The sequence below is a fragment of the Bos indicus genome, chromosome 3, assembly GCF_029378745.1.
Source record: "Bos indicus isolate NIAB-ARS_2022 breed Sahiwal x Tharparkar chromosome 3, NIAB-ARS_B.indTharparkar_mat_pri_1.0, whole genome shotgun sequence".
NCBI classification, from domain to species: Eukaryota; Metazoa; Chordata; class Mammalia; order Artiodactyla; family Bovidae; genus Bos; species Bos indicus.
This window is the reverse complement of record NC_091762.1, coordinates 59548994-59560682: the sequence shown is the minus strand read 5'-3', so window position 1 is coordinate 59560682 and position 11689 is coordinate 59548994. Positions and strand designations below refer to the sequence as shown.

The window sequence follows — 11689 nt, the reverse complement described above, 5'->3', positions numbered from 1 at the left end:
GATGGCTTTGCTGTGTTCCTGGTGAGCCGAGATGGCTGGCACTTGTCATCTTCAAATATACATGACTCCTCTGCTCTTGGACCAGTGCTGAGATATGTGTGTGCATAAAAACAAAAGCTATCTATTTCCACCCTGAGTTTCCACATTTGGATCCCCTCCAGACACCATTCTGAACATGACACTCTGCTGAAGGGTACTAAAAATGGTGCTTTCCTCAAAATAAAACCTTTAAAGGTCCCTTAGTAGCTATTCAGGGACTGGTTTTCAATTTCAATTCTCCACCCCTTGCCCAGCTGTAGATTCAAAATGCTTACATAAAACACTGAGAATATGTACTTCAAAGCAAATCTGATTTTTCTTCTGTAATAGAAATGAGAGCTATAGTTACCACAAACTATATTTTTACTTAGAAAATACACAAAGTAATAATACACCTCCAACAAAAGAAAACAGATTCTCTCTTTTTTATTTTATTTTATAGGTAGCTTTGGTATAAGCTTCAGATAGATCCACTTACTACACAGTTTGTGAAATCTATACCTTCAAATCATACTACTCTCTATTTTAGGTCATTATATCTAAAAGCATGACTTCTCAAATCCTTTTATTACAAGTAGTTTTTGCACAGAAATGTTATATCACAATAGCAAAAAAAATGTAAACTTCTTTTGCAAACTACATAAATACTATAATATCTGCTTTGAAGTTATTCTTATGTTAAAATCAGAATATAATCTACATGCTTTACATAGAAAACTCTGGCCAGTACCTACGTGCTTAAAGCTTTTCTTACTGACATGCCTTTCATGTTACTTAGGTCTTGGAAGGAGAAAAATTTTAAATAGAACCCAGATCAAAATGCAGTCCATAAGTAAAGCAAGTACTGGAAATATGTCAATAATTGTAGGTAAAATATGAGATGTGAAAATTACTCTATTTATTAAATCTGACAAGTTACCAGGGTATGGAGGGAACTTAATAGAAAGACTCAACTACTGAGCGCCGAAGAATTGCTGCTTTTGAACTGTGGTGTTGGAGAAGACTCTTCAGAGTCCCTTGGACTGCAAGGAGATCCAACCAGTCCATCCTAAAGGAAATCAGTCCTGAATATTCATTGGAAGGACTGATGCTAAAGCTGAAACTCCAATACTTTGGCCACCTGATGTGAAGAGCTGACTCATTTGAAAAGATCCTGATGCTGGGAAAGATTGAGGGCAGGAGGAGAAGGGGACGACAGAAGATTAGACGGTTAGATGGCATCACTGACTCAATGGACATGAGTTTGGGTGAACTCTGGGAGTTGGTAATGGACAGGGAGCCCTGGTGTGCTGCGGTTCATGGGGTCACAGAGTCAGACACGACTGAGCGACTTGCAAGGAACTCAGCTCACATGCTAGTATACTTTTCACCCTGCTGATCTGTTTTCAAATGAATCACCCCTTGCTATTAGAGCTAAGAGGCCATTTCTACAACTATTAGTCCTAGACTGAAAAGTCTAGGTGGCCAGTGAATTTATTTCACCATCACTATCTGTGGTGTCTCTCAATACAAATTTGAAGTATGTCAATATGTAGGTGTGTATACAAAAGCGTGCACACTGAGAGGACTACATAAAGGGCTCTTTTTTCACTGCAAATAGAGCATTTAATGTTTACCTTTTTTGTTATTAAAGTAAATCTTTTTCCTCAGACTGTCCTTTCAGTCAAAGATCAAGTTAATTAATCTGGAGCCCTGACTGATGTGTTACTTTGAGATTCCTATTGAACACCTAGCTACTGGCCATGGTTTGTTTGAGGAGAAAAACATCACTGCTGAAGCACTTTTTAAAATTTCAAATGCATGCAGAAAGAACTACATATGCTTTCCAAGCAGCTACGGATAGTGGCTCAAGTAACGTTTTTATTTATTTTGTCCTAAGCCCTTTAACAACATCCTTTGAAAACAAGAGACAATGCCTACAAGATGGCGGCAGAGACCAGAAAGCACGGCCTGGTGGGCGGTACTCCGAGAGGGTCACCGGGCCTCGGGTGAGAACGCATTGTGCTGCCGTCCCTCTTTCTGTGCGTTCTCTGTAAATGCACGTGTCCTCTCTCTTCTGCCCGTGCTTTACTTGACGTAAAACAATTTTAAAAACAAACTTCCCAATGATTCATTCAGAGCTCAAATAACACTGTACGCGGGCTTTGTTGGAGACAGGTAACCGTTCCGAACACCTCTTCTCCCCTCGGAGGTCGGGGTGGGCGGAGGGGCATCGCAGCCTACGAGCTGCTCTTGTTGCAGACGGGGCCTCGGTTGTTATCCTCCGTATACTGGCTGCCCCCCGTGTCGCTCCGGCTGAGGACCATGGAGGGGAGGCGGGAGGGCCGCCTCTCCGGGTTCTCTTGCGAGAAGCAGCAGAGCATCCTCTTCATGGTGCTGTACATGTCCTCATCCTTGTAGGAGTAGATGATGGGGTTCATGACGGAGTTGCACAGCGCCAGCAGCAGGAACCACCTTTTCACGTGCTGCACGTTGCACCGCGTGCAGTTCAGGCCGTCGAGCAGCAGAACCACCAGGCCGGGCGTCCAGCACACGACGAAGGCCCCTGGAGGGAGAGAGAGAGGAAGCAACAGGCACTCAGACGTCAGGTTAATTATTTAGGTTTCTTCTCGCCCAGTCTTCCATCAGTGGCATCAAGGGACTTTGAAGATTTGTTTTGACAACTGCAAAGCAAACTTCCAGACTTCCTCTAAGCATTTGAGACCTGGGCTTGTTAGAAGCAGACTATAAACCACATGCCACTTCACCTTCCCATCTGCTTACCCAGGTACCTTAGTTAGAGGCTTACACTTATCTCTTACATATTGAGCACAACACAGACCTTATTTCCATGTGTTCTCCGAATCACACTAGAAGGCTGTGCTGTCATTATCCACATTCTTCAGGTGAGAAAATTGAGGCCCAATTCCAGAGTCTATGTGGGGGAAGCCTCACACACACAGTGTATGTGGGGAACCCTGCACTCTGCTGTTCTCCAACTCAGACTTTCCAAGTGCTGTCCTTAATAAGACACACTGCATACATAGGTGTCTCCTAGTCTTTTAATCAAGTCACTTGCTCAAAAACTATATTAACAAAACCATGTTTAAGCTGAGTAGGCACAAAGTCCTTTTTAACATTCACAGGCCATCTGCTTAATCAACTGGTCTAAGTTGAGATAGATATTTGTGTCAGAAATAAGTTTTTCTCTTTCATGATGAGATAGAGATGTGCTTTTATTAACACATTTATTTAGCACAATTTTAGCACCAACTGCACGTGAAGGAGGGCCTCTTCTGAGTCTCTATCCATCTGACCAATTTAGCTTACTTCAGAACTTTCTGATTTATTCTTCCTGAGATATGAGACACAGGTTCATTATTTCCCTACTTAGTCAGCATAACATCAGATAACAATGACAGCTAATACATGAATGCTTCCCTTTATTAACTCATAGAACCACACTATGAAAGCAGACATCATGATCATCCTCAGGAAACTGAGGTACAAGTGAAATTCAGTAACTTGCTTATGAGAAAACAGCTTGTAGGTGACACTGAATTTTGAACCTAGGCAATCTTCCTTCACAGGCTGTGCACTTGGCCACTATGGGACCTACCTCCATCTTGGGGTGTGATTTCTTTTTCCAAAAGTCCTTATCATTTCTTAATGCCCTTACTTATGCATTCAACAAATAGTCACTGTGAGCTTTCAATGTGCCAAGAACTGTGCTAGAAGGTGAATGAGGTGAGGCCCATGCGCTCTGGGAGCTAATGGGGGAGAGAGAATGGACAAGCAAGTCTGTGAACTGTATCACTAACTAGTTACTCCTCTTGGTTAGATTCAGACCTGGACAGTATTCTTCTTAGTGCTTTATCTTTGTTCTGAGAGATATAATGATAAGCAAGTCGAGTCAAGAATTATAAAGAGGAAGTCTGAGGCCGTGAAACTCCATGAGTTTTGGGGTCAGACAGCTAGGCCCAGCTCCTCACCTTATGAGCTACTAATAAGGCACATCACCTCTCTGAGCCTTCTTCATCCCCTCATTTAATAAAGATAATGATCTTGACTTAGGAAGTAATTGGGAAGGTCAGAGGTAATGAAAAGTGGAGTCTAACACTGCACTGGGTTCACTCAGCAGTGGTTATCATGAGATGCTTTGTAAGAGACATCTGACAAAAGATGTGCCGGAGTTCTCAGGGGGTTTCACTTCCCATTTCATAACTACACCTCTCCAGTGGCTCCCTTTCCTCTCCATCCTCTATTATTTGGGGGTTGGCTGACATATATGAAGAAAGAAGTGACCTTGGAGTTAAAAGATCAGAGATTTGGGTCCAAATTCTTCACTTACTGTACAACTCTGGGAGATCGGTGTTATGAGTCTGGGCTTCATCTTTCTAAACTGTAAATTGAGGATCTGTGGAAAGTTGTGGGTTTTTCAATCTGTGAGTTGGGGCACCTTAGTGGGTATGCAATCAAATTAATGTGTTTGGAAAAGTTTTTTTTTTTTTTTTTTTTAATGAAAGAACAAAATGCAATGGAATGAAACAGCTCAGAGTATATTACACAGACCAAGGGAAATACTGTTTCATGCAATTTTTGTTTCACTTTTATATACTACATTTATGCATGCATTGGGCATAAAGTAAGATATTTCTGACTGTTGGGATTAGTCAGAAAGTTTGAAAAAGGCCCCGTCTAGCTCCAATGGTCTGTATTTCCTAGAACAATAACACTTCTGCTCTCTCTGCTGTTTCTGAGACAGGATTACTGTGTTGTCAACAGGGAAGAACTAAAGAAAGCAGGCATCAAAAGCTGTAGCTACCAACTTTGATTTGACGTGTCCTTTCTGTGTAAAACTGCAGAATTCCAGAGAAATTCCAGAGGGAGTTTCCAAGGGTTTTGTGTGAATGGGTAGGAGGAAATATTGGTAAACTTCATACTTAGTTAAATATACATATCAAAGTTTTTTTTAATATTTACTTATTTTTTATTTTTGACTGTGCTAGATGTTTGTTGCTGTGAGGGCTTCACTCTAGTTGCAGTGAATAGGGGCTACTCTTTAGTTGGGGTGTGTGGGTTTCTCATCGTGGCAGCTTCTCTTGTGCAGCACAGGCTCTAGGACAAAAGGGCTTCTGCAGTTTTGGCTCCTGGGCTCTAGAGCACAGACTCAGAAGTTGTGGCACATGGGTTTAGTTGGTCCACAGCATGTAGGATCTTCCTGGATCAGTGATTGAACTTGTGTCTCCTGCATTGATAGGCAGATTCTTTACCACTTAGCCACCAGAGAAGCTCCTTGTCAAACTTTAATAGTGTATATAACTTCCAAACTAATGGAAGGGGAAGGATGCAAGCAAAGGAAAAAAGGGTCTCAACACAAAAGAAAGGTGGCAAACATAGAAAAGTAGGGATAAAGAGAAAAATAAGGTACTGGAAATGAATCCAAATTTGTTGACCCTTGAACAACACGGGGGTTAGGGGTGCTGACCCCTGCACAGTCGAAAATCCATATATAGCTACATTTGGCCCTTGCAGCTATGATTCCACATCTGTAGACACAACCTCAGATCAGATCATGTAGTACTGTAGAATGTATTTCCTGAAAAAAATCTTCACATAAATGAACCTGCTCAATTCAAACATCTTTTGTTCAAGGGTCAATGATATCCTAACAATTAAAATCAATGTTAACTGCATAGTTAAAAAAGCCAATTGAAATAATTCGATGTCTAACATTACAACCATATGTGGTAAAACCCATGAAGAAAGCCAAGATGATTAACATGAGATTTATGATATGGTTACTTCTACAGGAGAGAGGGGCCCACCAGGATAGTGTACAAAGGAGGTTCTAAAGACATTGATAATGATCTATTACATTGGGTAGCAAGTACACAGGTGTTTTAATTTTTTAAATTCTTTTAAGTATTATTCTTTAAACCGTACACATATATAATTTTGTTTGAATGATCTATTTCATATACAAACATCAAAAAAGGGATAAAAGTAAATTGCCAATATGTTTTTCTAAAGATTGTTTTTAAAATGGAATTTTTAAAATTCATTGAAGCTTTTTTCCTCAGCATAAAACTCTAGTTTGGATTAATCAGGGGACCTTAACACTCTAAATAAATCTTCAGATATGTTTGTCATAATGTGGTAATTCATACACATTTTTCTTTTGCATTGAACTTCATAAAATATTTCATTCAATCAACACTGAAACACTTTTCTTTGGGCAATGATTATATACTAGGCACTGTTGTAACCATTTTATATGAATTAACCATTTAATCCTCATAGCAACCCTTGGAAATAGGTACTACTACACACACACACACACACACACAGTGCTGTGTGCTGTGCTTAATCACTCAGTCGTGTCTTTGTGACCCCATGGACTGTAGCCCACCAGGGTCCTCTGTCCATGGGGGTTCTCCAGGCAAGAATAGGAGAATGAGTTGGCATGTCCTCCTCCAGGGCATCTTCCCAAGCCAGGAATCTAATCCAGGTCTCCCTCGTTGCAGGCGGATTCTTTACCGTCTGAGTCGATACTGTCTAGGTACTGTCTGAGTACCCTCATTTTAAATCTGAGAAAAATGAACCATGGATAAATTGGTAATCTGCTCAAAGCCATGCAGCTGATAAGTGGAAGGGCCAGGATTTGAACTCAGGCAGCCTGGCCCCAGAGCCTGTGCTCCTGTTCATGTGCTAGGCTCAGAAGTGAGTACAAAGGATCTTATTTCTAAAATAAGTAATGGGGAAGAGGAGAGAGTACTTTTGACTTTTAAAGTCCTGTTCATAGAATGTCATATCTAACTCTGCTGCTAAGTCACGTCAGTCGTGTCCGACTCTGTGCGACCCCATAGACGGCAGCCCACAGGCTCCCCCATCCCTGGAATTCTCCAGGCAAGAACACTGGAGTGGGTTGCCATTTCCTTCTCCAATGCATGAAAGTGAAAAGTGAAAGTGAAGTCTCTCAGTCGTGTCCAACTCCTAGTGACCCCATGGACTGCAGCACACCAGGCTCCTCTGGTGGGATTTTCCAGGCAAGAGTACTGGAGTGGGGTGCCATTGCCTTCTCCCTAAAGCTGCATATATCACAACTACGTCATTCTTTGGTTTGCTAACAGAAAGATTTTGTGGCAAAGGAAGGAAGGAAAGAAGGAAGGAAGCAAGAAAGATGAAGAAGGAAAGAAAGAAGGAGAGGGGAGGGAGGAAAGGAGAAAGAATTTCAGCAAAAATATAGGCTGGCCATTGGGGTATGAAGAGCCAAAAAAAAAAAAAAAAATCTGCTGACCTTTTTATTACACTGTTTCCAAGAACAACAAAAGGCAAGGCTCTGACAGAACAGCCCAAACACACTGGGCTACTGATCCAGAGATGGTGCTTCAGTGGTGCCATTTGAGGTGACGATTACACTCCAAGCAGGGACCCTGGGAAACCGCAGCTCCATGACTCCTCCACCCAGCGGCCAGGCTCTCCTTCTAAACACACCACAGAGTGGAGGCGCAGCTTATCTTAACAGTTCATTTGTTAGGGGTTTTTTACTGTGTGTCAGCAGCAGCAGATATGAGGTCCCTCAAAAATATTTAAAAGGAGAAGAAAATGCCAGGAATGGTTCTGGCCTTGGGAATCTGTCTTCTTGGAGAATTCTTGAAGAATGTGGGAGATGTCAGAAGCATACAAATGGGCAACTGTCCCAGTTCTTAAAAGAGGGCCAGATTGTGCATCCTAGCAAATATATATCAGTCAGCCCCTTATGAATTTCCAATAAATTCTAGAAGAAAAAACTAAGATGAGTGTTTTTTGAGTATTTAAACTCAATGCTCAGAACAAACAGCTAGGAATAAGCAAGGCTTACCAAGAGACATATGTCAAGACTGGAATTTTTTCCCCCCTAAATTAGGCATTAACAAATAGAAGCAGATTTAAAGGTATCTATCTGGGAAATGGAAGCAATCAGGTACATTTTTCTTGGAGAAGAAAAGGCAAAGGAAAACAAGATTATATTAACTGTCCCCAAATACCTGAAGGGTCATTACATTAAAAAGAAGCACAACTTAGCTTGAAGGTCACCCTGAACCAAATGGAAAAGTATCAAAAAGCAGAATTTGAACATAATTTTTTTTTTAAAGGAAATAAAGCTATTTTTGAGAGGAATTTGTTGTCCAACAGACAGAGAGCCTCCCTTGGCCTGAGTATTTTCTTTGCCCAGATCATCCTGAGATGTACAAAGGGAAGGGATTTTCCCCAAATGAGAGAGAGAGAGGGTTAAGTGGCTTCTGAACTGTTTTCCAAGTAGAAAACTGCTATCTACAAACTATGAGTTTCAACTCCCCATGCAATCCAAAGAAATTCGACTTGTTGGTTTCCCAGACATCATTATCAGACAGTATGGCTAAAAACTGATTAAGACAAATTCTCCAAGATAGCAATTCCCAAAGCTGGTTGCCCATCAAATTCCCAAGGGAGCTTTTTACTAATGCATATCCTCTGGTCCTATATCAGACCCAATGGCTAGACTCTCTGTGGTCAGGTGAGGAAATCTGTAGAAGTTTCCTGGGTGGTTACAATGCATGACCAGTTTCACAAATCACTTCTGTATGGTGACCAATAAGGTTTCATCAAGCTGACCTTGTCAGCAAAATTGTAGACTCTATATAGATTTGGCCAAAAGACATGGAAAGGAGGTAGAATTCTTTAAAACAAAAAAAAAATCACCTTTAGATCAATACATTCAGCTTCTATTTGGAAAAATGTTTGAACCAATCTTATACATAAAAGAAATGTATAAACACAATCATGAAAACTAGTCTACAGGCAAGGCATACCCCATCTTCCGCTGGCCTTAGCTCGCTCTCTGGTTCACCCTGCCAAGAATGCCTTCCTGGCTCCTAATCTAAGGTCTACTCTTCATTCCAAGCTTAGCTCCTATTCTGCCTCCTCCACTGGACCTCTCCCATTTGTCCAACCCACAGTGACCATTCTCTTCTCTCAATTCCTGTGACACTTCCCACCTACAACATCCATGTGGCACTGGGCATATCACCTGCTTAGTTCCACTCGTGCATCTCCCAAGACCTCTGGGCTAGGCAGTGTGCTTAAAGCTTTACGTATACCCATTGTGTAAATCTCATGGCCCTGTGAGGTTGCTACTCTTATTTTCAGTCTCATACTTGATGAATCTGAACTTCAGAATGGCTCAATGGTTTAGTCAGAAGCCAATGAATAGAAGAGTCAGAATTTGAACACCAGCCTGATTCCTCCATGCAAATTCTTGAGCATTGTACTATACTGAAGTAGTTTTCAATACATAGGTCCCATTGTTCAGGTCCATTATAAACTTCCCAAGCATGCAGGCTATGCCTCATACCTGTCTGTATCCTCAGAATGAAGTATAGAGCCCCACACTCAAGTAGCAGAGAAGACATGGCCATTGAATGTAACTGAAGTTTATTAACAACCACAAGGCCAGGTAATGAATAAGCGCTAGCATTTCTGATGCAGTGCCCTTCAGGCACTGACAGGCAGGGAACCAGGATGGATGGTTCTGACTCCTGTCAAGGAAGGTGTCGGGTGAAATGACACTCAGTTGAACAGAGTGCTGAAGGTCAAGAATGACTGTGCCAGGGTGAGGAATAGTGTGATACACTTGGGGAATTCCAAACAGGTTTGGATGGCTTTAACCCAGGAAGGTGACTAGGGAAGTAAGATGAAGTCTGAGAGATGAACTTGGGTAAGACCTGGAAAGGCCCCGTGGGAAGTTCTCAAGAGTTTGGATTTATTGTGTAAATCACATCCCATAAGTATTTCTCAATGAGGAGTTCATCAGGAGAATTAAGTATGAATGCCCTCAGGTATGCAGTGTATTAACACTGAATTAACCTCTCTTCCAAGCACCTAGAATGGTATGAGTCATAGACCATCATGGGAGGATTAAGAAAATATTTCTATGTTCCACGGTTCATAAAGAAAATCTATTGAGAAAGGTTAGAGCTGAGGTTTTTCTGGCTCAGTTGCAACTCATCAGTGGCTTGTGAAATCATTTAATAGGCTGAAACCAGCAATTTTCTAAAAAATAAAATAGAACAGAAAAACATCAGGACATATCAAATATAGTAAGGGTATGTTTCATCAAACTTGTTTCAGTTACACAGAAAAATATTTTAATGTTTTGGGTCATGATAGAGAATGTACATTATTTCTCACTGTGAGATCCTGATTTTTTTTTAAATTGAAATCTACTTCATTATTTTTTAAAAATGTAGAGGGTTACTTCCCAAAGGAAATCTCTTGTTAAACTTCAAAATGAGAGCTGCTGTGACTAAAGAGAGAGATGGGATGGGGGTAGTTGAATAAGGATCTTCGTAGAGAATTTACCCTTCACCATACAATGTGCCCCCCACCACCATGCCTTACACATACACACATTGAGGAACCCTTGAGGAACCCCTGGGAACCTCAATGATCACAGTTTGAAAACCACTGCTGTAGAATGGTAGTTCTTTGAATATTTTTAATCAGTAGCATGGATAAGTCTTATATTTTAGAGCAAAGCTGTATCTGAGTGCTCAGGATGGAACGGTGGTACACATCAGAATCACCTGGGATGCTGGCTTGAAATTCAGATTTCTGGGTCCCACCCATACCTACCAAATGAGAACCTGATGAAGGTATGATCTGGGCATTTCCAGTTTTAAACAGCTCCCTGGGAAATGCTTTAGTACTGTAAAGTATAAGAACCACTGATCTGGCAGGGAGACACCCCTGAAGACCAGTTGAAATTCAGGTGAAAAGTTTAAGGATTTGAAAACACATTGGTGATGGAGATGGAGAGATGTAACCAGGTTAGGAAGTGGTAAGAAGAAAAACCTGTAAGATATGATGTATAAATAACTAGATCTAGGAAGGGAGGTGGAGAAGGCAATGGCACCCCACTCCAGTACTCTTGCCTGGAAAATCCCATGGATGGAGGAGCCTGGTGGGCTGCAGTCCATGGGGTCGCTAAGAGTCGGACATGACTGAGCGACTTCACTTTCACTTTTCCCTTTCATGCATTGGAGAAGGAAATGGCAACCCACTCCAGTGTTCTGGCCTGGAGAATCCCAGGGACAGGGGAGCCTGGTGGGCTGCCGTCTGTGGGGTCGCACAGAGTCGGACACAACCGAAGCGACTTAGAAGCAGCAGCAGCAGCAGGAAGGGAGGGAAAGGAAAGATTCCACGGTGCTTGGGCAGCATGTGATTCTGATAACCAAGTGGGAGAGAGAGTAAGGACAGGTTTAGAAGGAAGAGATGGTGGTTCAGTTTTAGGCACTGGGAACTTGGACTATCTGTGGCTTCTCCAGGTATACAAGAGGAGAAAGCAGCCAGAAACATGGGTCAGAATAATGAGCGCTCCCAATTTTAATGTTGCCTTGGGAGTCATCAGCAGTAGGTGGAATCGAAGCTGTTCTTTCATTAATAAATACTTACTAGGCAACTGCATGCCATGCGCCAGCTACTAAGAGTGAACGGCTTCCAGGTGATTACATTTGGATAACGAATATAACTTCCTTCTAGTGCCACATGACAGGTCAGTTATGTTGATGAGAAGCATTTGTTTATCTTTTTTATAGCTGTGCTGAGTCTTCATCAGCTTGCAGGCTTACCTTGCTGGCATGTGAGACCT

General features: G+C 41.7%; 1 protein-coding gene across 1 annotated transcript in view; it reads right to left on the bottom strand.

Moving 5' to 3' along the window:
- Positions 1–448: 448 nt before the first annotated feature.
- The window catches only part of LPAR3 (lysophosphatidic acid receptor 3), an 83780-nt gene continuing 72539 nt past the window's right edge, over positions 449–11689 (bottom strand). The window contains exon 3 of the mRNA XM_019957189.2: positions 449–2584. Within this exon, the coding sequence (XP_019812748.2) occupies positions 2259–2584 (326 nt within the window). The 3' untranslated portion in view covers positions 449–2258. The remainder of the gene's footprint in view (positions 2585–11689) is intronic.